The sequence below is a fragment of the Microcebus murinus genome, chromosome 2 (assembly GCF_040939455.1).
Source record: "Microcebus murinus isolate Inina chromosome 2, M.murinus_Inina_mat1.0, whole genome shotgun sequence".
NCBI lineage: Eukaryota > Metazoa > Chordata > Mammalia > Primates > Cheirogaleidae > Microcebus > Microcebus murinus.
The window spans coordinates 125,452,845-125,479,881 of NC_134105.1; the positions used below are offsets into that span (position 1 = coordinate 125,452,845).

The 27,037-nt window shown below is 35.1% G+C and overlaps 1 protein-coding gene across 11 annotated transcripts in view; it reads left to right on the forward strand.

The window, feature by feature from the left end:
• Positions 1-27,037, forward strand: part of CEP350 (centrosomal protein 350) — a 192,455-nt gene that overhangs the window by 15,451 nt on the left and 149,967 nt on the right. For 5 of the 11 annotated variants that reach the window (XM_076000425.1, XM_076000432.1, XM_076000429.1 and 2 more), the window contains exons 2-6: positions 11,963-12,051; positions 14,137-14,183; positions 16,216-16,330; positions 18,035-18,194; positions 23,382-24,004. In XM_076000425.1, coding sequence (XP_075856540.1) covers positions 11,976-12,051; positions 14,137-14,183; positions 16,216-16,330; positions 18,035-18,194; positions 23,382-24,004 — 1,021 coding nt within the window. In that variant the 5' untranslated portion in view covers positions 11,963-11,975. Of the gene's footprint in view, positions 1-7,161; positions 7,290-9,329; positions 11,259-11,962; positions 12,052-14,136; positions 14,188-16,215; positions 16,331-18,034; positions 18,195-23,381; positions 24,005-27,037 lie in introns of those variants that run through there. The other 6 variants (XM_076000426.1, XM_076000427.1, XM_076000428.1 and 3 more) reach the window with 6 other exon arrangements.

Genomic DNA, 27,037 nt, shown 5'->3' on the forward strand with positions numbered 1-27,037 from the left:
TGATTTTAAAGTATTATATTTAAAAGACTTTTTGTTTTTTTGGGGGGGGGGTGGAGTGCAGTGGTGTCATCATAGCTCACTGCAGCCTTAAATTCCTGGGCTCAAGTAATCCTGCTTCAGCCTCCCAAAGTGCTTGGATTACAAGTATGCACCAACACCACTATGCCCGGCTAAAAGACATTTAAATACAAAGGATGTTTCTTATATATCCCCATTTGCCATCGATTAAAGTAAGTAGATATGATAACTTTATAACTGAAGGTGCATTTTGACATATTGTGCTAGCATCTTAAGACTGATTTGCACGTTGTCTTTAATACCAGTTCACAGTATGTGCCCTAATTTTTTTAAAGAAGCTAAGCATATTATGTTTCAAAAAATATGTGTTTATATATTCAGAATTTAGTGTGTTAAAGGTCTTTTTGAGTATTGAGAGAAATTTCATTACATTGTATGTTTATTCATAGAGAGAACTTTTTAAAAAAATTTAGAAAATTTCTTCCTTTTTTATTTTGTTTTCCATTCTTTTTTTCTACTCCTCTGTAGACCCAAGGAAGAGATAACTTTTTTAGATGTGGAAAAGTGATTCAATAGTAGAAAATAATGAAAGCCAAGACTTTCATTTTTTTTAACAGAGTTAATCATAAGCATATGTGGTACACATTTGAATATTAGATATAAAAATAGGGAAATTAAAGTGAGGAAGGAAGGAGTGGAAGTCAGATAAGAGATTAATATGGAGGCCGGGCATGGTGGCTCACTCCTGTAATCCTAGCACTCTGGGAGGCCGAGGTGGGTGGATTGCTTGAGGTCAGGAGTTCGAAACCAGCCTGAGCAACAGCAAGACACCATCTCTACTATAAATAGAAAGAAATTAATTGGTCAGCTAATATATATAGAAAAAGGTAGCCGGGCATGGTGGCGCATGCCTGTAGTCCCAGCTACTTGGGAGGCTGAGGCAGGAGGATCGCTTGAGCCCAGGAGTTTGAGGTTGCTGTGAGCTAGGCTGATGCCATGGCACTCACTCTAGCTTGGGCAACAAAGGGAGACTCTGTCTCAAAAAAAAAAAAAAGAGAAGGAATACATCGAGCTTGCTAATTAAATTTATCAAATATGATTTATGGCAATGTGTCTGGATTTCTAATTTCAGTTATTTTAATTTCCATGTTAAGATTCTGGCTTTTTCATGCCAATTGGAGACTCTTAGATCTTAGAATCTTTGTTACTTTATTTCATTATAGATGAAGTAGGGTTCAGGTCTGTTAAGGATGTTAAGGATGGGTACTCAACATCACCATACTTCCAGAATCGGGGAACTTGATTGCTGATAGACACAAAATTCTTAACAAGGCACATGTGTTTGCTAAGTTGTAGCCTGGTAATTAGTAGTGGTACCTTTCTCTTATAGTAATTCCTGCAAAGAATCTGCTCAGCTTGGGATATACCATTCCCCTCTAAAAAACATGAACATTTTTTGTGAGGTTGAGGCCATGCATGGGCCTAGTAATTAATCCTTGCTCTGAGTGGGTAGCTGGGAGAAATGTCTTCCCTTTCTGACATTGTTCAGTGATTCTAGATGGCAGTGTTCACCTTCTCTAGTTTTTCTGCTCATTACCTTGTTAAAGTCTAGAGAGTGAATAAATGAGTCTCCAATACAGTTTATATGTATTTCTTATACTATTTTTTTTAGCTTAGTCATAATTAGGCTTTTACTTGGTGATAGCCAGAGTAATAGCATTATATTTTGCTCCAGTCTTCTAATTCATTGCACATTAATGATGATGTGCTTTTATCAGATGATTACCATTATTTCCATGACATCATATATTTAGCTTATTATATGGCTATCTGTAGCTCCTTTCTTGCCTTGTTATCAGCAAGGTCAAATTTTGTGTGCGTACCTTGTTTATTTTACCATATATTGTTACAGGCTACCTGCAAAATAGTATATGAATTCCATTCCCTTGTTTTTCTTCCCATTTTCCATTTCTTTTTTCCCCTCTGGTTTACTGGCCTGGTGATGTATGTTAATTGTGTTCCTTTTTCTTTCTTATGAGTGGCTTTGCAGCCTGGCTTTTTAACTACCTCTTCTGCTTCTGTGATCATGTTGTTTACCACTTCTATTGGCCTACCCTACTCCCTTCTTCCCCATTCCTCCTTCCCCTGGCAGCCCTGTCTTTGACTCCCTTCTATTCTTTTCTTTTCTTTTCTTTTCTTTTCTTTTCTTTTCTTTTCTTTTCTTTTCTTTTCTTTTCTTTTCTTTTCTTTTCTTTTCTTTTCTTTTCTTTTCTTTTCTTTTCTTTTCTTTTCTTTTCTTTTCTTTTTTCTTTTCTTTTCTTTTCTTTTCTAATTTTGAGACACAGTCTCACTCTGTTGCCCAGGCTAGAGTGAGTGCCGTGATGTCAGCCTACCCCACTGCAACCTGAAATTCCTGGGCTCAAGTGATCCTCCTGCCTCAGCCTCTGGAGTAGCTGGGACTACAGGTACACAACACCATGTTCGGCTAATTTTTTGTTTCTATTTTTAGTTGCCCGGCTAAGTTTTTCTGTTTTTAGTAGAGACGGGGTCTCACTCTTGCTTAGGTTGGTCTTGAACTCCTGACCTCAAGCCATCCTCCCGCCTCAGCCTCCCAGAGTGCTAGGATTACAGGCGTGAGCTGCTGCGCCCAGCCCCTTCTATTCTTTTTTTTTTTTTAATTTTCATTTTACATTCTATTTTTTAATTTTTTTTTATTTCAGCATATTATGGGGGTACAAATGTTTGCCCCTTCTTTTCTATTTAAATTGAGCTCATAATAGCTTCTAATATTGCCATTTGTTCATCTGTTCATTGAAGGCTTCTTTTGATATCAAGATAAGTAATAAGATACAATCCTTAAGTACCTACCATACAACCTTGTGGGGAGACTGATACATATATTATTTGTAACTTTATTTTAGTACTGGTCATATTGTATACTATTTGTGTGTGTCTCCTCTACTTTGAATACTTTGTGTACATTAAGTTCTCAATGAATGTTCATTGAATGAATGAATTATGTATATGTATATATAAATATAAAATGATAAGTAGTATAAAAAATGAACAGGTGCTATGGGAAAGATGAAGTGCTAATTCTATTAAGGGACAGTCTGGGAAAGATTTATAGGAGATGACATTAGAGTTTGGCATTGAAAGGCATTCCTGCCAGAGAAAATTTAGGAAAAGACTTTAGAGATAATAGAGAAACATCTTAAAGGTTGAAATGACTTGGTAACCAAATATCTGATGTAATGAAGGGGAGATAGGAGTTTGAAAGATGAGCTGGATGCACAGTAATCCCATCTACTAAAATAGAAAACAAGAAAAAGGAATAGTTTTAAAGATAGATGATAAGGAATTTATTTGGTTTTGAACTTGATGAATTTGAGGTGCCAGTGATACTTGGAGGCAGACCATCTAATAGACTGAAAAGTTGGGTCCAGAGCTACAGAAAGATCTAATAAAGAAATATGATTTAGGAAATAGTTGAAACCGTGGAAGTGTGTGAAATTGTCTGGGAAGAAGGACCTAGAAAAGAAAGGACCTAGGAAGAGGCCTTGGAAATGTTACTGTTGATGAACTGGGCAGAAGTAGAGAAGCCATCAGTCAGGAAAAAAGTGATTAAGAGGTATGAAAAACAGGAGAGACACATTTTATTAATCTCAAAAGTAGTGAGAGTTTCCAGATGAAGGTTTAAAATCCCAGTTGTTAATGAACTAGTGTTATAATACCCACTAACTAGAAAATTGTGTTACTAGAAAGGTGTATTTATATTTCCTAGATTTTCTAGACAGGTACAATTTTTTAATGTTTAAACTTTTCTAAGACTTTCATAAAAATAAACCTGTAAATCAGAAAAAAAGTAGCTTTTTAAGACTATGCTCCAATTTTGGGGTTAGAAAATACAGACTGACTCTCTCTCTCTCTCTTTTTAAGATAGGGTCTCGCTCTGTCATCCAGGCTAGAATGCAGTGGCAGGATCATAGTTCACTGTAACCTCACACTCCTGGGCTCAAGCAATTTTCAGCCCCCTGCCCCAGCCCCCAAAGTAGCTAGTACTAAAGGAGTACACCATCATGCATTGCTAATTTTTAAGGTTTTTTTTTTTGTGGAGACAGGATCTTGCTATGTTGCCCGGACTGGCGTCAAACTCTTAGCCTCAAGCGATCTTGCCACCTCAGCCTCTGAAAGTGTTGGGGTTATAGGTGTGAGCCATTACTCCCTACCCAGAAAATATGAATTTTTTAGTTGAAGGACTATTCATAAGAAAGTGACTTGAAAGATAAAGGCAAATTTTTACCAGTGGATTAAAAAAAATAATGTTTTCTAGTGACCAGAGAAAATTCTACATGTATCTCTTAGGAATTCTCATTGATTTTTTTGGAATTTTCTATTCTCTCTGTCTTTAAATAATATATTTTTAACACATTTTCTATAGTATATATGAAATGAATTTCAAATATATTTTTTGTAAATAATGTTTTTCCTCTAAGCTTGTGATTTACAGGCTTGAAATTAATATTTTTTTTATTGGATTCTCTTTTCTTGTGGCTTTTTATCTTTTTTTTCTTTTGAGGTAACTCAAAGAGAAGTTTGTTGTAAGGTTTCAGAGACACCTCAAAGAATGCAAAGGCATAAAATGAGGTACTGGTACTATTAGAATTGGAAAATTATCAAAGAACAAGACTATTTTTTCCTTTTTGAGGGGCCACGTGGTTTCTCATTTGTTTTTCTTTGATCTTCCTTTTGCCTTTTCATCATGATTTTTCAGCTTAACTCCTAACAACTCATTGTCTCAGTTGCTTAATGTTCCAAAATTCTGTGATCTTGTTTGCCAGGGACAGGTTAGGATGGTATTGAATCAGTCCTCACTCCTTATGTGATCCGCTGTAGCTGGGATAAGGGGCAGGGTCTTGTGGATTGTGGGGGGCCGGTAGTTCCTTAAAAAAAGGGCTGTGGGTAGGCACATATAGTGATTGACATTTGTAATACATTCATACACAATATCATTTAACACACCTTTTCAGGAACATTTTAAAGGCATAATTTGAGATCAGTTGTTTTGTGCTCAATAGGAAGATAGCCATCTTTGACTTTTGCAAAATGTTAGCATGAAAGGAAGATGTATATGATAAATGCTGAGTTCAGATAGTGGTTATTACCTTTGGGTGAGGGGAGAGAAATACGAGCAGAGATACACAGGGCACTGCAGCAAAGTTGATGGTAGTTTATTTCGTAAACTGAGAGGGGGGGTATGTGGGTTTTTATCATATTATTAATAATTCTTATACCTTTTGATATATAACTATAGTAAATTTTAAATGTAGTTAAGAAGAAAGTCTATTTGTGGATGATTGAAGATCATTTAAATTTAGACTATGACAAACAATAAGCCTCAGAAAATAAAGCAGTCCAACAGGCTATTGAAAATTTGTTAACCCTTTCCTGAAAGTCAAAATCATTGACAGTGTGGCTCTTAGCTATTATGCATGGAAAATGTAATTCATAAAGTAACTCTCAGAATGTCAAGTTAATTAGATTATCTGTCATGTCTTAGAAGCATTTATATAGTCACGCATCACTTAACAACAGGGATATGTTCTGAGAAATGTGTCCTTAGGTGATTTCATCCTTTCGAGAGCATCTTAGAATGTACTTACACAACCTAGATGGCATAGCTTGTTGCTCCTAGGCTACAAACCTGTGTGCCATGTTACTATACTGAATACTGTAGGTGATTGTAACACAATGATAAGTATTTGTGTATCTAAAAATAGAAAAGGCACAGTAAAAATAGGGTATAAAAGATAAAAAAAATGGTATAACTATATAGGATACTTACCCATGAATGGAGCTTCTAGGACTGGAAGTTGGTCTGGGTGAGGATTAGCCTAGCCTTACACAGGGTCGAGGTCATCAGTATTACTGTCTTCCACCTCCACATTTTGTCCCCCTGGAAGGTCTTCAGAAGCAATAACATGCATGGAGCTGTCATCTCTTACCATAACAATAACAATGCCTTTTTCTGGAATACCTCATGAAGGACCCACCTCAGACTGTTTTACAGTTAACTTTTAAAATTTTTATAAGTGTAAGGAGTATACTCTAAAATAATGATAAAAAGTATGGTGTAGTAAATACTAGGTGATAGGAATTTTTCAGCTCCATTATAATCTTTTTTTTTTTTTTTTTTTTTTTTTGAGACAGAGTCTCGCTTTGTTGCCCAGGCTAGAGTGAGTGCCGTGGCGTCAGCCTAGCTCACAGCAACCTCAAACTCCTGGGCTCGAGTGATCCTTCTGCCTCAGCCTCCCGGGTAGCTGGGACTACAGGCATGCGCCACCATGCCTGGCTAATTTTTTATATATATATCAGTTGGCCAATTAATTTCTTTCTATTTATAGTAGATACGGGGTCTCGCTCTTGCTCTGGCTGGTTTTGAACTCCTGACCTTGAGCAATCCGCCCGCCTCGGCCTCCCAAGAGCTAGGATTACAGGCGTGAGCCACAGCGCCCGGCCTATCCATTATAATCTTAAGGGACCAACATCATATATGTGATTTGTTGTTGAAACAGCAACATGGTCCTGATGTTATGTGGTGCATGATTATTGTATTTGTCAGTTATATTATGTCTCTGTTTATCTCATATATCACTGGATCCCTGTGAGTATGTGATAAACACCATTACATTTATCTCCAGAAAAATGTACATAGATGACACAGACACGATTTTACATACAATTTCATTGAGTTTATAAATTCCTTGACTCTCATTCATGGATTCCTAGGTTAAGGATACTTGTACTAGATCGTGAGGTTATAGAGATCAGGGTCATTTCTTATTTGTTTTTTTATAATACACAATGCTTTGCACAAGTGGGTACTCAAAAAATATTATAGGCTCTTTATATGCAGGCTTACTTTCCTCATTCTGAACTTTAAGAGATAAAGATTATTACATTGGGTTAAAGAAGTTCTATTTTCTATATGCCAGATACATTTAAAATAAAATGATCTAGAAAGCTTGGAATTAAAAGGATAGGGCAGATGCAATGAAACAGTGCATGCTTTTTATTAATAGTATACAAAATAAATATAAATACTAAAATTTTTAATTTTTTTTTATTTTTATTTTTTTTTAGAGACAGAGTCTCACATTGTTGCCCAGGCTAGAGTGAGTGCTGTGGCATCAGCCTAGCTCACAGCAACCTCAAACTCCTGGGCTCAGGTGATCCTGCTGCCTCAGCCTCCCAAGTAGCTGGGACTACAGGTATGCGCCACCATGCCTGGCTAATTTTTTCTATATATATTAGTTGGCCAATTAATTTCTTTCTATTTATAGTAGAGATGGGTCTCGCTCTTGCCCAGGCAGGTTTCGAACTCTTGACCTTGAGCAGTCTGCCTGCCTTGGCCTCCCAGAGTGCTAGGATTAGAGGCATGAGCCACCACACCCAGCCAATACTAAAATTTCTTTCGGGGCAAAGATGGTCCTTTTTTATTGATGAAATATGAAATCCACATTGACAATATAACCATGAACCTTTATATATCAAGTAATAATATCAAGTTATTTAAAGCTTAACTTTTAGAAATATGAAGTGGACAAAGAGTTGGTAGTTATGGTAGATTTTTGTCCATCTCTCTTAATTCTTGACAGACTAAATAGGCAAAAACGAATTTACAGATATTCAATAAATTAATTCCATATTTCTTATACAGCTGTAGACTAAAGTTGTTTTCATGATATCTGTGAAATACTTCCTTGGGAAGGTGGTTTTGTTATACCCCAAGAAGTGTTCTTGAATACATCTGTTTGACTTGGTAAACACTTTAAAGTGGTTGGAGAAGATGCCTTCTGTATATTGAGATTTATACTTTAGAGATAATAAAACTTTTGATAGATTAGACTAACTTCTTTTTATGAACAGATATTTTATTGTACTTTTTCCTCAATAATTTTTTCAATTTTACAAAATGGTGAAATTTTATATATATTATATATTCTTACATAAAGAATAGCCCTATTTAAATACATTCTATTAAAAATACTCACCTATGGGACCTGGGGTAACCAGAGATTGTGAAAGATGGATTATTGAAAAATTGAGGTGATTCATGAGAATAGACATACTCCAGAACTGAATTAAAAGTATAATTATAAATCTAAACTATGATATAATTCTTTCATATTATCTGAAAATAACTTTTAATTGAAGTATATGCATTGCAAAATCATGTAAGTGTACAGCTTGGTAAAGTCTCGTGAACTGAAAATACCCTTGAAATCAGCACCCAAGTCAATAAACAATATTAGCAGTACCTCAGAACCCTTCCTTGCTCCATTTCCAGTTACCTCTCTAGCCATTCCAAGGGTAATGACTATCTTCACTTCTAGCACCATAGATTAGTTTTGCCTATTTTATACTTTATATGATGGAATTATATGGCATGTACTCTTGTTTCTGGCATTCTTAACATGTTTGTGATATTCAACTATTTTGTTGCATGTAGTTGTAATTAGTTCATTCTCATTGTTAATGGTGAATGTACTATAATTTACTTATAGTATGAAATTTTACATAAATGTCATACTCCTCCTGATACTTAGTCATTTGTGTTTGAAGAGGCGTAACTGTTCACAGGGTATTTATTTTGAAATAGAGATAGATTTTCTTTCATATTTACACATCTACCTACACTGTCTCAGTCTTATTAGTATTAGCTACTAGACGTAGAAATTATGGATACATAATGCAGTTTTTGATAATTTAATCTATTTCTCCTGGCCTTTAGAAAATTGATAATTACTATTATATATTTTAGCATTTATTTTAGTTTTAAAGCAAAGAGATATCTGCCCAAAGAAAACTTGTCAAATAATTGACAGATTACTTAGTAATGTAGAATAACTTGGCTGGGTGTGGTGGCTCACGCTTGTAATCCTAGCACTCTGGGAGGCTGAGGTGGGTGGATCATTTGAGCTCAGCAGTTCAAGACCAGCCTAAGCAAGAGTAAGACACCGTCTGTACTAAAAAAAATAGAAAGAAATTAGCTAGACAACTAAATATATATATATATATATATACACACACATATATATAGATATACATATATATACACACACACACATATATATATACATATGTATATATATATACACATACATACATACATACATATATATATATATATATATATATATATATTAGCCGGGCATGGTGGCTCATGCCTATAGTCCCAGCTACTCGGGAGGCTGAGTCAGGAGGATTGCTTGAGCCCAGGAGTTGGAGGTTGCTGTGAGCTAGGGTGACGCCACGGCACTCTAGTCTGGGCAACAGAGTGAGACTCTGTCTCAAAATAAAAAAAATAAAAAATAGAATAACTCATGTTTGTTTAGTTATTTTTTCAGTTGGCTAGACCAAAAATGTCTTTATCAGAAGGATAGTAAAATGAGTTTTAAAAATTGTATTGGCAGCTCTGATTAAAGATTTATGTTTGAAAAAATTTTAAACGATTGGCATATTTGTTGATTTTAGTTTTTCTGCCATCCCTATTTTTAAAAACCTAGTTTACATTTCTTGGAGCCACATTCTATAATCTATGAAATATTCTATTTTCACAGCATTTTTGAAGTATTTTCTAGGAAGCTTACAAATCAGGATTATTTACTTTTAGGTGAAATTAACTCCCTTAAAAATTAATTATACCTTTTAGTTTTATGTATTTGGACCTTGTAAGTAAACTTTTCCTTTTCTGAAATTTAAATTGGGGTCTTTGATATTCAACATACTGTACTGCCTCTACAGATCACTAATTGGATAAAATAATTTTTTATCAAATATGACAAAGGTTTAATATATTTGTAAGGTAAAGAGCTCATCAAATTGGTAAGAAAACATTAAGATCCTGGTGGGTAAGTGGGCAAAGGAAAAGAAAAGATAATTCACAAATGAGAAACTAAGATTAAAATTTGCAGCAGAATATTTAACTCTGATAACATCTACCAAATTCAAATTAAAGCAACCATTTTCTTCCTGTTAAATCAGCAAAAGAATAGATAATGTTTTAAAAGATATTAATGGAACATTATTGTAAATCGGAAAACAGTTTTACATTGAATCTCTAAATGTTCTTCACATTCTTTAGTCAAGTTTTAACATGCTTTGCAGATTCTGTTCTAGATAAGTAATCCAAATAAGCAAAAATTCATATATACAAATGTTTATTTGTAAGAGAGAAAGTGAGACATAATATTATACTGGCTATCTATTGCTTTGTAACTCATAATCTTCCACCCCCAACCCAATTTAAGCAATTTAAAATGACATGTTATCTCATCTGTAGGTCAGGAATTTGCGAGCAGTTTATCTGGATGATTTTGGCTTAAGGTCTCTCATGAGGTTGTAGCAGAATGTCAGGGTAGGACTGTAGTCATTTGAACTTGACTTGGCCTAGAGATCTGCCAGGAGTGCTCACTCACATAGCTATAAGCAGGAGGCTCAGTTTTCTTTGGCATGGACCTCCTTATAGGGATGCTCAATTGTTCTCATGCCATGGTGGCTGGATCTTGGAGATAGAGGAGAATACGTTTTTATAACCTGGTCTTGGAAGTCACACATTGTCACTTATGTCATTAGATATTAGTTAAAAGCAAGTCACTAAGTCCAACTTATACTCAGTGGAGAAGAATTAAATTCCACTTTTTCAAGAAAGGAGTATCAAAGAATTTTTGGATATATTTTAAAACCACCACAAATGTCCAGCAGTTAGGTAGAACACAAAATTGAAATTACAGTAATAAAATTAGAAGGGGATATGCAAAATATCTTAATAGTTAGGAGTGTGGGAGTAGGGCTGAGTCTTTCTACCTGTTATTTCCCATACTTCCTGTGTTATGTGACTTTTATAACAGAATGATTCCTCTATATTCATAGGAAAATATAATGATTTTTATTGCCAAGCTGTCTAAGCATAAGCAGATCATGATCTTTTTTTTGAGTCATGATATTTTTTGTCTTTTTGTTGTGGTAAAATACACATAACATAAAATTTATCATCTCAGTTATTTTCAAGTGTACAGTTAGTTCAGTGGTATTAAGTACATTCATATTGTTATGTAACCATCATCACCATCCATCTTCAGAATTCTATACTCATTAAATAATAACTCCTCATTCTCTCTCCCCATCAGCCCTTGGCAACCACCATTCTACTTTCTGTTTCTATGATTTTGACTACTGTAAGTATTAATATTTTATGTAAAGGAAATCATATAGTATTTGACTTTTTGTGACTGGCTTATTTTTCTTAGCATAATGTCCTCAAGGTTATTCCATGTGGTAGCATAGTCAGGATTTCCTTCCTTTTAAGGCTAAATAATCTATTATGTATATATGACATTTTGCTTATCCATTCATCTGTTGATGGACATTTGGACTGCTTCCACATTAGCTATTGCAAATATTGCTGCTTTGAACATGAAATACATGTACAAATATCTCTTTAAAACTCTATTTTTATTTCTTTTGGCTATATACCCAAGTAGAATTACTAGATATAGTAGTTCTATTTTTAATTTTTTGAGGAACTGCAATACTGTTTTCCACAGCAACTATACCATTATACATTCCGCCAGCAGTGCACAAAGGTTCCAATTTTGCATATCTTCACCAGGACTTGTTATTTTCTGGGTTTTTTTTTTTTTTTTTATAGTTAACCATACTAATGGGTATGAAGTGGTCATTATATAATTTTTAGTGGTTTATTTCTGTAAGGAAAAATAAAGTTATTGGCTTATTAGATACTCTTAACAGGATATAAAAATACCTTTTAGAGATGACACAGTCTTTTTCTGACTTTCCTGAAGGGCAATATAAGTCAGGGCATTTTCTTTACTAACCTTATAATATTGATATTCAGTGAATACTGATGATGTGATTGCAGGTAAATTGGCAGGATGAGGAGCAGCAAATCCAAAGAGGTGGTGCCTTTACCAAATCCAAGGAACTCTCAAAGCAAGGATACTATTCAAGGTATGATTTTTTTCTTTTTGAGATGGGATCTTGCTGTGTTGCCTAGGCTGGAGTGTAGTGGCTATTCACAGGTGCAATCATAGCACACTACAGTCTTGAACTCTTGGGCTCAAGTGGTCCTCCTTTTTCAGCCTCTCTAGTAGCTGGGTCTACAGGTGCATGATGCTGTGCTTGGCTTTGATTTTGTTTTTATAAACTGAACTTAATCTCTTGTTTAGGATCATGTATATTAAATTCTGGGCTAATCAATACGTTAAAATTATACATATGCTTTGATTTATAAAAAGTGGATACATTTTAAAATTCAGTTTTGTTTTAAATAAACAAGGTACCTCTCTTTCAAAGGTATCCTACTGTTTTGTAAAGGAAGCATCCTTTTTAAAAATGAAACAGTATATGTAAAATTTTTCCCCAGAATTTCTGGCTTAATATCAATAAATGGTGTAATGTAGTTCCTAATACAGTTAAAGACTTATAATGTACAGGTAACAAAAGAAATAGTCTCATTGAATTCTTTTTTAATAATGCATTAGGGATAACTTTAAGGCATGATATTGTTTGAGAGAGATTGACAAACTGGAATACATTTGGAGGAAGATTACTGGGTTTTTGAGAAATCTGGAAATCACGTCACCTGATGAGTGTTTGGTGGCAATTAAAATATTTATCCTGGAGAAAGATAACTTACCATTAATATGTGGCCTTCAACTATTTGAAGGGCTGTTATCTGAAAGACTAGATAGATTTTTACCTTTGTTTCTAATAGTAGATTGAAGTTTAGAGTAGTTTTCTAATCTTTTTCACATTGTATTGTGAAATACAATACAATATAAAATTTTGTATTTCTTCTGCTTATTGCAGTAAACTGGGATACTGCTTATTTTTGGAGATGTCTGATACAGGTATGGGTTGGAATGTCAATCTAGCCACTATTACTAAGGACTAGTAGTATCAGTGTCTATTCAACTTTTTTCTTTTTTTTATTCCTTTTTTTTTTTTAAATTTCAGCATAATAAGGGGGTACACATGTTATGGTTACATACATTGCTATTGCTTTCCCTCCCCCCTCGAGTCAGAGCTTCAAGCATATCCATGCCCCCGACAGTGCACAATGTACTTGTAATGTATATATATATATACACCCATCCCCTCCCCCCCTACCTGCTGGACACCTGATACATGTTTTTTTTTTTTTATAACATTTTGGTTAGATTTTATAATTTTGCCTTTACTTAGCAAAGGTTAGAGATATGCTCTTCCCCTCTACACTGTTCGGCGCATCTCTCAGATGTGGATCTATCCCCCCCCCCCCCCCCCCCGCCCCCTGAATCTCTGGTGAACACCACCCCCCTTTGAGCACCATATTGAATAACCCCAGTGAGATTGGCCTGTATCAAGAAATCTGTAAGCAATACTGGCGAGGATGCGGAGAGACAGGAACACTCTTACACTGCTGGTGGGACTGCAAATTAGTGCAACCATTGTGGAAAAGAATTTGGAGATACCTCAGACAGCTAAAAATAGAAATACCATTCGACCCAGCAATAGCATTATTAGGCATCTACCTAAAAGAGCATAAATCATTCTATTATAAAGACATCTGCACCTGAATGTTTTTGGCAGAACAATTCAGTATTGCAAGGACGTGGAAACAACCTAAGTGCCCGTCAATTCACGACTGGATAATTAAAATTTGGTATATGTTTACAATGGAATATTATTCAATTCTAAGAAATGACAGCAAGCTAACACTGCTTATATTATCCTGGATTGAGCTTGAGCCCATTATCCAAAGTGAGGTGACACAAACTCAGAGGGATGGGCTTCATATGTACTTGCCGTCACATTGGTACTGACTGATTTTCTTTTCAACTTTAAACCATATATTGGGAAGCTTGGCTTTATAGGGTGGTAGTTGGGGAGAAAAAGCATATTTTGGCTAAGTATAATAAAGCACTTGCTGAGGAATGGTTCTGCCTAATAAAGTCATTCTCAAACTTTTGAGTACATTTGGGAGCTTATTAAAATTCAGATTCTAAGATCTAATTCAGAGATTATGATTCAGTAAATACCAGTTTTTCCCAGCAGATACAACCACATCGTGGGATGCACTTTCTCAGACCAAGGCTGCTGTAAGTAATTTTAGCTTCCATTTATTTATTTCTGGTTTAAAATTGATTTCCTTTTGTGATCGAATAGATTAAAATTATTTCTATGGTGTTTTTTGGATGAGAAAATAAAGTTAACATTTTGGTAAGAAGTTATATACTATATATTATAAAGTGACCATAAATGACACCTATTACATAGTAAAGGAATAAGCATGACACTACTTCAGGTATCAAGAGCACTAACACTGTGGCATATAAAATATTAAAATAATTTGTGCTCTTCACCTTTAATAAATTTGTTCATTTGATACGTTGAAATGAAAATTTAAAATAGAGACTGAATTAGGGAATGAATTAGGGCTATGTTTATGTAGAAGGCTCATTGTCAGGGAGGAAATGAAAAGGAACCAACTTGTCCTTGAATAGACTGAGTTACCTCTTCTTTTTTGGGGCAATAATAGGCTGTTTTCTCACACTGGTGAAGATTAATGACTATGGGTAACCAGTTCCCATTTGTGTTTTGCTCAATCTTGTCTGGAGTTTAGGAATTCAGATTTGGCAGGTGATACATAGGCCCTTCAAAGGGAGATGCTTTTCATTTTCATTTGCTTTCTGGGCAAATTACTCTTTTAACTTAAATATCCTTTTTTGTTTTCTATACCACCTGAATTTGAATCACTTGTTTCTTTACTGTCTAAGTACTTTTATAGTTCTTCTGTCCTTTAATATTTAAAACTTGTTTGAAAATGAATTTGGAAAAAATATTATACCCTAGACTTGGTCCCAGTTGAAGGGTCAAATTTTGGCACTATCCTTATAGCAATATATATTCTCTCTCTTCTACATGAGCATAAGAATAGTTTTTATCCCCCAGTTTAGTTTAGTGCTGAACTGTTAATAATGCTTGCTTTTCAAAACTATTAGGTATTTTTGAAGAATTTTTAAGTATGATAAGGGGCTCATAAGTAGGGGGGAAATCTGATATAGAACTATTTATATATAAAGGATTATTCCAATTTTTAAATACATTCCACTGCAAAAAGTGAAAGAAGATAAATCAAAGTTTTATACGAAGTATTTTTCTCTGTGTGATGCAATTTTGGTGATTTTAATTTTTACATATTTTTTGTTTTCTAAGCTTTTTCCTATGTAATCATGTAATACTCTATTCAGTAGAAAATGCTCTTTAGGCTGGATGCAGTGGCTCATTCACGCCTGTAATCTTAGCACTCTGGGAGGCCAAAGCAGGAGGATCCCTTGAGCTCAGGAATTTGAGACCAGCTCTGAGCAAGAGCGAGACCCTGTCTCTACTGAAAATAGAAAAAATTAGCTGGGCGTGGTGGCATGCATCTGTAGTATTGGCTACTCAGGAGGCTGAGGCAGGAGGATCTCTTGAGTCTAGGAGTTTGAGGTTGCTGTGAGGTAGGCTGACACCATGGCACTCTAGCCTAGAGGAACAGAACAAGACTCTGTCTCAAAAAAAAAAAAAAGTGCTTTTTAAAATAATTGAGAACATTGGTGGTTATACCAAAAATTGACCTATATTGCAAAATGTATATGAAACCTGAATTCTATCTTGTGAAGTTTCTCCTTATTTTGAAACTTATTTTATAGCTATTAAACTGTAAAAAGTTGTGGCTGTTTATATACCTGTAGTCCTGAATTTTAGCCTAGCTAAATCATTCTTTTCTTATTTTTGCATGTGAAATGCATAGGCTATATTGCATAATGGTATACCACATATAATGTCAGATAATTTACTGCTTTAAAAAAACTCAACAATTAAAATAATTCAATGACAAATAGAAACTTTTTGATATTCTTCAGAATCTTACTGATTTTCTTATCTAAATTTGGGCAGCGTTTTGCCAGGTGTTATTACAGCTTAAGTAATAAATGATGAAACAACTAGTATTATAAGAAAGCATTGCTGAGTTTTTTCTACTTTGAAGAAAGGTATTGGACAATATAATTTTAAATAACCATGTAAATTGATGGTAGCTGGATTATTTACAGAACTAACTTATGTGTTGTAATGATGTTTAAATTTTAGCTGAGACACATTGAAAACAAGTTAGAAGTAGCCCCTACAAGTACAGCTGTGTTTGATTCTGTCATGGATGCCAAGAAATCTTCTGCAAGTGCTATGCGAAAAATAAGTAGGAAAGGTATGTATGAAGTTACTTCCAAAGATACAAATATGTTAAATATAAATTTTTGATGTTAGTTTTGTTTCCTTTTTTTTTTTTTTTTTGAGAGATAGGGTCTTGCTCTGTCACCCAGGCTGGGAGTATAGTGAATGGTGTGATCATAGCTCACACTGCACCCTTGCCACAGCCTCCCAAGTAGCTTGGACTACAGGAGTGTGCCACCATGCCTCGCTGATTTTTTTGTTTGTTGTAGAGATGGGTCTCACTGTTTTGCCAAGACTGGTCTCAAACTCCTGGCTTCAAGTAATTCTCCTTTCTTGCCTCCTGAAGTGCTAGGATTACAGGTGTGAGCCACTGCATCTGGACAGTTTTGTTTCAATTTAATTTCTTCTTACAGTTCCATATATTTGCTTGCTTTTTTATCAAAAAGTATACCTTGGCTGGGCGAGGTGGCTCACGCCTGTAATCTTAGCACTCTGGGAGGCTGAGGCAGGGGGATTGCTTGAGGTTAGGAGTTCGAGACCAGCCTGAGCAAGAGTGAGACCTGTTTCCATTAAAAATAGAAAAAATTAACCAGGTGACTAAAATAGCTCCAGTGACAGAGTGAGTCTCTGTCTCAAAAAACAAAAACCAAAAAAAAAAACGAACAGTAACAAGATAAAACAAAATAAAAAAAATCTATACCTCATTGGCATTTAATTTTTTTCTTTTGGTATTCAGTAGTTATGATGCAGCCTCATGTTCAGTGACTATAAATGGTGTTTTCACCATCCTCAATGAGGGATTTTAGCACCATTGCATCACCTTTGACAGTGAGTTTTCATTTGTTTTTAGTGATGAGAATTTCATTTTGAGATTTATATATGTCTGCTTTTTTTCTGATTGACTGATTGAGACAAAGTCTTGCTCGATCACCCAGGCTTAGAGTGCCGTGGCGTTAGCCTAGCTCACAGCAACCTCAAACTCCTGTGCTCAAGCAATCCTCCTGCCTCAGCCTCCCAAATAGCTGGGACTACAGGCATGCACCACCATGCCAGGCTAATTTTTTCTATCTTTTTAGTGGAGATGGGGGTCTTGCTCTTGCTCAGGCTGGTCTCAAACTCCTGACTTCAGGCGATCCTCCAGCCTCAGCCTCTCACAGTGCTAGGATAATAGGCGTGAGCCACTGTGCCCAGCCTAAGTTTTTTCTTTTTTGATTCACAGGTATATCACTTTGAAAATGAAATTTAGTTGACTTAATAAGATGTATATTTTCTTACTAGGGTTTAAAATCATAAATGGAATGTCCTTCATATAGGTATATCATAAATTGAGACTGCAAATATTTCTTTGATTACCTTTCATGTATTTCAGTCTGTGGTTTCTTAATTGGTGGGCTAAAATGTGTAGGTCAGTACTCTACCTAAACTATGATTTTCTTTTTTTCTTTACCTGTGAGCTTGGTGGGTTGCATCTGATACTTCTCTTGTAAGTGAGAGCCATTGACAAAAAGGAATTTTATATGTAGAATTTTATTTTGTGTTGTTTGCTCAGAATATAGTCTTTCTCTATTAATTGGGTTACTTTATTAATGTAACCTGAATATTTTCCATTCCCTTATATAATACTCAACTAGAGATGGCAGAAACAATAGATACCTAAATTATTTTCTTAGATACTAGCCAAATTCAGAGATGGTTGTATTTGATATCATACGTTCTCACAGATTTCCTTTTCCTTCAGATGGTAGATACATGGATGATTCTTGGGTTAATGCTCCAACCTCCAAATCCTCTAAATCACGAAAAGAGAAATCTCGTAGCCCTCTTAGAGCTACCACCCTGGAAAGTAATGTGAAGAAAAACAATCGTGTGGAATTTCGTGAACCTTTAGTTTCTTACAGGTTAGTATGGAAAAAATTATCAAATAGGGTTAGTCTATAATATTTACAGCAAGATTATGATTTATTTTTTCAGTTTTTTATAGCACTTTGGCTATGAAATAGTATTATAAGACTCTAGTATTATTACCTTTGTCATTCTCCACAAAAGATAATGTTAAAATCTTTCATGTGAAATATCATCAACTACAGTATACGTTTATTGATAAATATTTGGGGTGAAGAAATAGTAATATTTGCCTCGGGCCACTATTATTATAATCTGTTTCCTAGAAAGCAAATCATTCAGTCTCTGGAAGCATGGCTTTTTTTTCTTTTAATATCTCAGATTGTACATTCTATATGATGAACTTTATCTAGCTTTCTTTTCTTCTTATTTTTTTTTTGGTAGCAGTAATCAGTCACCTAAAATTTCTTTCTCATTAGGAAAGTGAGTTTGTTTATTGTTTTGTTTTATTGTTGTTTCAGCAACTTAGATGTTCAAGATTGATGAATGAATTTTCATAGTATAGATAATATAAAATGCATTGCATTTTGTTAACATAATTTGGACTATTCAACTGATAAAATTACAGGATCTTGTATTTGAGGGACACTTTCTAATGATTTAAATCCATTCATGCATTTAATATGATATAGTAACAAGTAATAATTACTGGACCTATTTCTTTGTTTCATTTGTAAGCATTTTTTGTGTTTTACAGTGTCAGTTAAAGTGTTTCACAATGGTACTTGGTAGTACTAGGTATGTGTTTGTAGTCTTAAATTTGAGATAAAGAATTTGGGTGATGGAGGTGGATTATGAGTGCAGTTCAATTTTTAAAATGTTACATTTGATACAGTTTGAAATATCTAAGTGAAAATATTCAGTAGACATCTAAAAATTTGGGTAAGAATGCAAGTGGAAGGCCAGGCACAGTGGCTCACGCCTATAATCCTAGCACTCTGGGAGGCCGACGTGGGAGGAGGATCACTTAAGCTCAGAAGTTCGAGATCAGCCTGAGCAAGAGTGAGACCCTGTCTCTACTAAAAATAGAAAGAAATTATCTGGACAACTAAAAATATATAGAAAAAAAATAGCCAGGCATGGTGGTACATACCTGTAGTCCCAGCTACTTTGGAGGCTGAGGCAGAAGGATTGCTCGAACCCAGGAGTTTGAGATTGCTGTTAGCTAGGCTGACGCCACGGTGGTACTCTAGCCTGGGCAACAGAGTGAGACTCTGTCTTAGAAAACAAACAAACAAACAAACAAAACAAAAAGAATGCACGTGGAATGTTCAGGATTAAGAATATAAATTTGGGAGTTGTCACTAGTATGAAGCAATAAAAATAGTGGAAAAAATATAGAGAGAAGACAGGTACTTAATCTGGGTAAAAGTTCATAGTTTGGAAAAAAGAGAAGGGAAAAAACTTGAAGAGTAATCAAAGTTCAGACTCTCTAAACATCAATAAGCAACTTGCCTAGAAACATCATCACTACCAGAATTGAGAATGAATAACTGACTTCTTATTTATATTCTAATTTTCTTCCTGCAAAGAATACTACCTGTTATTTAAAATTGTGTAAATTGTATGTCTTTTAAGAGAACTGCAAGAAAGATGCCCAGAGGATAGCTGTGAATGGAATTCCCTTCTCTGTGGTAGATTCCATTCATCACTTACAACTCTTATTTTTATATTTTTTTGAGACAGAGTCTTACTCTGTTGCCCCAGCTAGAGTACAGTGGCATCAGCCTAGCTCACAGCAACCTCAAACTCCTGGGATCAAGCCATCCTTCTGCCTCAGCATCCCGAGTAGCTGGGACTATAGGCATGTGCCACCATGCCCGGCTAACTTTTTCTGTATATTTTTAGTTTTCTACCTAATTTCTTTCTATTTATAGTAGAGATGGGGGTCTCACTCTTGCTCAGGCTGATCTCGAACTCCTGACCTTGAGTGATCCTCCTCCCACATTGGCCTCCCAGAGTGTGCTAGGATTATAGAGTCTTGCTCTCTTGCCCAGGCTAGAGTGCCATAGCCTCCGTCAACCTAGCTCACAGCAACCTCAAACTCCTGGGCTCAAGCGATCCTTCTGCCTCAGCTCCCAAGTAGCTGGGACTACAGGCATGCGCCACCATGTCTGGCTAATATTTTCTATTTTGGTAGAGATGGGGTCTCACTCTTGCTCAGGCTGGTCTCAAACTCCTGAGCTCAAATGCTCCATCCTCCTCGGCCTCCCAGAGTGCTAGGATTACAGGCGTGAGCTACCGCGCCTGGCCTAAAACTCTTTTTTACCTTCTGTTTGTTTTTTGTGATACACAATCTCCTTCTTTCTGTGGCAAAGGCTAGAGTGCAGTGGCATCATCATAGCTCAGTGAACCTCAAATTCCTGAGCTTAAGTGATCCTCCTGCCTCACCCTTCTGAGTAGCTGATACTACAAATACACACCATCACTCTCAGCTGCTTTTTACTTTATTTTTTGTAGAGATTGTATGTTGCTCAGGCTGTATGTTGCTCAGGCTGGTCTCAAACTCCTGGCCTTAAGTGATCCTCTTGCCCTGGCCTCTCTTGGGATTGGGATTCCTAGCACATCCCAAAGTGCTCGGAATACAGGCATGAGCCACTATGCCTGGCCTGTGTTACCTTCTGTATGAAACATGGACAAATGGGGGGGAGAGAGTGGGTATGTACATACATAATGAGTGTGATGTGCACCAACTGGGGGATGGACATGCTTGAAGCTCTGACTCGAGGGGGGAGGAGGGGCAAGGGAAATATGCGTAACCTTAACATTTGTACCCCCATAATATGCTGGAAAAAAAAAAAGAAACATGGACAAATGTGTTCCTAACCCACTCCTTTTTCGCAGCCTAGTTAATCATTCCTCTGTGCTCCCATAATACTATGTAATTTCTTCTATTATAGCATTTTATTTCATGTCGCATTATATTTTGATTCCATGTCTGCTCATTACACTAGTCCATATATAAGGGTCTAAATCTTGTTTTATTCTTAAAGCATTAGTTTAATGCCTGACATATGTACTAAATATTCAATAAATATTTTTTCTAACATTTTATTATGAAAATTTTCAAATTTATGGAAAAGTTGAAAGAATTGTTTAGTGAACACTCTTATATGTATTCAATAAATATTTAATGAGTGAATGAATGAAAGACTGTGAGAAATTACTCAGTTTTTTATCCCCTGTCAGTTTTTCATCCCCCCCCCCTTTTTTTTTTTAGAGACAGAGTCTTGCTTTGTTGCCCAGGCTAGAGTGAGTGCCGTGGCGTCAGCCTAGCTCACAGCAACCTCAATCTCCTGGGCTCAAGCAATCCTACTGCCTCAGCCTCCCAAGTAGCTGGGACTATAGGCACGTGTACCATGCCCAGCTCATTTTTTTAATATATATTAGTTGGCCAATTAATTTCTTTCTTTTTATAGTAGAGACGGGTCTCACTCTTGCCCAGGCTGGTTTCGAACTCCTGACCTCGAGCAATCCACCCACCTTAGCCTCCCAGAGTGCTAGGATTACAGGCGTGAGCCACCGCGCCCGGTCTCATCCCCTTTTGAGATTGGCACATGATATGTAACTTACCATTTTATGCTTTATTTTATTCTCTACATGTGCTAATTTTAGACCAAAATCATTTTAACCGTGAGTTGCAGTCTGGTCAAGATAGTGAAAATAATCGCAGTTAGTCTTGGTTTCTGATGGCAGCTATGGGATTCATTTCTCAGCTCCAGCTTCTTCAATAATCAACTACTCAGAGCAGGATCTAAAGTTTTTTGGGTCATGGACTCCAGTGAAAATCTGATGAAAGCTATAGACTATCTTCTTATAAAAATGTACATGCTCATATACTCCCAATATACATAGTTACTATGTTTTGTTGTAATACAGTCATGGTTTTAAGAATTTTTGAGGTATTTAGGGTTTTATGCCTTTATATGAAATGGTCTAGATCAGTGCTATACAATAGAACTGTTAATGAGGGCCACATCTGTAATTTAAACACTTTTAGTAGTCACATACAAAAAAGATGTTTTATATTCCTAAATCTTTAGAATCCAGTATGTAACTTACCTTGCAGCAGCTCTTAATTTGGACTAGCCACATATCATGTGCTCAATAGCTACATATGGCTAATGGCTACTGTTTCAGACATTGCAGGTCCAGACTGTTGTTATGTCTGGTTTTGTTGGATATTTTCTTGGCTGTTTTTTCATGATTCATGTGTTCTTCTCACTGTTGAGGCCTATTTGTCTTCATTAACCTCTCTTTTAATAAACTTCTTCCTGAAAATAAAGCTTATTAGAATGATGTGTAAAATAAAAATAGTCTCTGAAGGAAGACTTTTGCTAGTGTTTTTATGAACAGAGAATATGGATTTTGTAATATGTACTTTGGCTCTGCCCAGTCATCTTTGCTTACTCCTGAGTTTCTAGATATGCTTTACATAGTTTGAAGCTGCCAGAAAAGTGCTTTTTGGTTAAGAGGTTTAACTTTACTAACAACATGTATTTGGAGGAAAATATTTATTGTACCTCTACTTTATTTCTACTTCCCATTCTGTTTGTTAATTTGGTACCTTATTTAGAAATGACATATATATTTCAGAATTTATTTTCTAGTACTTAAGATTTCATAGAGGAGTAACAGATGGTAACAGATATCAAGTGAATACCCCAGGTCAGATCAGATCGTAATCTTATTTTCTGGAATTCTTAAGGAAATCTCTCCAAACATCTTTTGTATATTTCTTATTCTGTAATATGCAGGTTATTTAGATTATTTGCCACGTAACTTTATAGAGAGAGCATTGAGTCTTAATATTAGTAGTGGGTATTTTACTATTTTTAACTGACTAGAATTTCAGGCTTTTTTGATCTCTGAGGTTAGCTTAGAGTTCTCCAGTTTGTATGACTGGTTTCAGTTTGACCAGTTTTTGTGCTTTCATGCAAAGCTTTTTTCTTTTTAATTTACTTTTTAAATTGACAAGTAAAAATTATACGTATTTATGGTGTACAACATTATGTTTTGTTATATGTATACATTGTGGAATGGCTAAATCAAGCTAATTAATGTGTTACCTCACATACTTATTTTTTGTGATGAGAATACTTAAAATCCACTCTTAGCAATTTTCAAGTATACAATATATTGTTATTAATTATAGTCACAGAACTCGTTATTTTTTATTACAGGGATATCCATGGTGTACCTTCTAATTTAAGTCCCAGCCAGTTGGAGTCAAAGCACATATATTGTGTTGATGTTAATGAAGAAAAGACTGAGAGTGGGAACCGGATCATAGGCAATCGAGAAGAACGAAATATACATAGCTGTGACTTTGAGAGCTCCCAGTCATCAGTGATTAATGATACAGTTGTTAGGTTTTTAAATGATCGACCAGCAATTGATGCATTGCAAAATTCTGAATGTTTGATTAAGATGGGAGGTTCTATGAGAACTGAAGAAGAAATGCCTAATAGGGCCAAAGGAAATGAAAACAGTCTGAAGCCTTCTATGAATAACATGGGCCAAGATGTTGATCCGAAAGTGTTCCGGCTAGCTGACTCTTCTCCATCCTCTTCTAGTACTTCCAATTCCCAAAGATTAGATATTTTAAAGCGCCGACAACATGATATCAAACTGGAAAAACTCAAGGAGCGGATTAGGAAACAATGGGAACACTCAGAAGAAACAAATGGCCGGAGCCAGAATTTGGGTCATATTGACCATCCAGTAATGGTTGTTAATGTTGATAACTCAGTAACAGCAAAAGTCAGAAAAGTGGCAACAGCACCACCTGCTCCATCGTATAAAGGTGTGCAATCAATCTTTGTATCTTTTTCTCTCTGCTTCCTTGTTCCTTTCTCCCTAGGATATATTTGAGTGTGTGTGTATATGTATGTGTGGGGGGGTCATCTTTAGAACAGGATGCAAGAATCAAATGCAAAGAAATTATTTCAAGATATGTGTTAAAAATGCAGATTCCTAGATCCTACATTGGACCTAAGTCAGAATCTGGGGATGGGGTCCAGAATTGGAATTTCTAATGAAGAGTCCCTCAGGGGATTCTTGTAGTTTGAGATTTACTATATGAATGTTTAATAAATTGTACAAAAGAAAATATAAGAATTAGTACCATTTTCAGAGAACTGTAAGAATATTGCCTTTATTCTACCATTGTATTTGGATTGTTACTAGGAATTATTTCAAAAGTAATTTTTTTTTTTTTTTTTTTTGAGACAGAGTCTCACTTTTTTTTTTTGCTCAGGCTAGAGTGAGTGCCGTGGTGTCAGCCTAGCTCACAGCAACCTCAATCTCCTGGGCTCAAGCGATCCTGCTGCCTCAGCCTCCTGAGTAGCAGGGACTACAGGCATGCGCCACCATGCCCGGCTAATTTTTTTCTTTTGTATATATATTTTTAGTTGGTCAATTAATTTCTTTCTATTTTTAGTAGAGATGAGAGTCTCATTCAGGCTGGTTTTGAACTCCCAACCTTGAGCAATCCGCCCGCCTTGGCCTCCCAGAGTGCTAGGATTACAGGCATGAGCCACACCATGCCCGGCCCAAAAGTAATATTTAAAAGTTAATTCAATTTCCGGTGAATATTTGTGTCCAGAATATTTTGGCACTGACATTGATATTGTTGATATTTTAACCTTTAAGTTTTGATACAAAGGTTTCTTTCCCCTATATTAAAGAAAATAAATATTTAAATCACATTTATACCAGCACTGATAGATTTTCATTAGGAAAATGCTTTCCTGAGCTAATTTTTTTTAGCCAACTCAAGTTTTTATATATGGTGGTTTTAAATGGTTTATATTTTCTGTTTTTATTTTTATATTCCTGAAATTATTTTCATAGGGTCAGCAATGTAAAGTTTTTGATGAAGAGTTGATTTCTTGTTCAGTTTAATTCACATTACACTTCTGTCATTTAAACTACTGCCATTGTAGTTTTTCTTTTGTGTGTATTTTTTCCAAGTTTAGTTTTTTATATGCACTTAGGTAGATCAAAATATTATCAAGATTTGTTTCTTTTATTAATTTTAAATCATTAATAAACTAGGGCAGTTTTTGCTATCATGAATATTGTTTTGTGTTTCTCTACCAAGTTTAATTTTTCTTTGACCAGTTTTGCAGTTTTTTTTTATAGTCCTAAGAGATGCCTGTAGTAATTTTTCTCTAGAACAAATCTTACTAAGTACAGTTTTAGCAATTATCAGTTTTATTTTGTGTTGTTTACTATGTTTAGCTAGTGATGCTCATTGTAAATTAGATAAAAATAAATAACTTGCATTTCATTCTAGCTGATATGTGATAAAATTGTGACCACTTCACTTTAGAATACTGAAGAATTGCTCTGTTGTCCAGGATTGGTCTAATGTAATGTAATGTAAAATTCTTTCACGTCATTTTACTCACTTGTGTACCACATCCACAGTATTGGCAGAACAGATAGCAAATGGGAGTCAAAATGTTATTGGTTCCAAGATTGTGATTACCCCAAATCTATGTTATACGTATTTTCAGACCCATAAGATGCAGATTACACATTTAAGATTTGTTCATTCTACAAGTCAAAGTTCTGAAATACAAAAGATTATTCCATTAAGGCAAAGTTAAGATTGTCAATTTGAATTCATATCTTATGTAATAATTTACAAAAACCTGAAAGTTTAAAAAAAAATTCTAAGGAACCAGGCTGAAAATCATAATTATAACTTTCTTTGAATTGGTGACTGGATTTTCCACAGTTGTTTTACTAATTTTTTAATATGCTAGTTTTCAATATTAAATATTTTATAAATACAACTTTTGGGGGGTTAATTTCTGAAATGTAGTAAACATTTAAGAATTCATTATAGTATATAGTTTCCAATGTCCTGAGCAATGGACTTATTTTTTCCAACAATGAAGAACTATTTTTCTGTTAACTTTTTGGCATTATATATTGAAAATATCTTAAAATACTGTATTTATTTGAACACATAATAAATTCACTTGGTTCACAGTTCCAAAGATGAAAAGAGTATACCTTGAAAAGCTCTGTCACTCTTGTGCTCCAATTGCTGGTCCCCTTTGTGAAGGTTGTATGTGTTAATAATTTTTGTATCCTTTCAGAGATAATTTTTGCATATACAAGCAAGTAAGAGAATGTGTGTGTACTTACTTTCTTCCTCTTTTAATGTAGTTAGTAGTATACTAAACCCATTCTGCATCTTGATTATTTATTTATTTATTTTTAAAGGCGACATAGGAAGTGTTCTATGATTCTGCTTAAAAAATTTGAAATGGTGAACATGAGTGGTTGTTTATGTGATTCTTTCTTGTATTATACATAGATGTTTATGTATTTTTTTCTTTCCGGTGTAAATGCCCATGAGATTAAAGAGCCTATGTTGGTCATTCTTATTGTATCTCAGAGGCTAGAACAGTGTCATGGACACAAGTAAGTGCACAGCACAGTAAATTCTTTGTTCTATTCAATAAATTCAACCAGTAGGAGAAAAGTGTACAAAGAAATAGAAATAAGGACTTGGGGACAGAAAGAAAAACTAATGTAGATATTAAAATCTTCTTAAATTTAATGTGTAAGTAAAGATGCAGATATAGAGATAAATCACGTAGAGATAAATGTTTCTTAGGGAAGAGAGGAGAAAAAAATTTTAGGGTTGAATGTAAAGAGCTGGGATGGGGGTGATGGTGAAGAGAAAAGTTTAAAAGAGACAGATATAGATTTGCATGGAGTTGTCACACTTACTTTATTTTTATTTCTATTTTTTAATATTTAGAGACAGTCTCGCTATGTTGCCTAGGCTGGATTTGAACTCCTGGGCTCAAGTGAT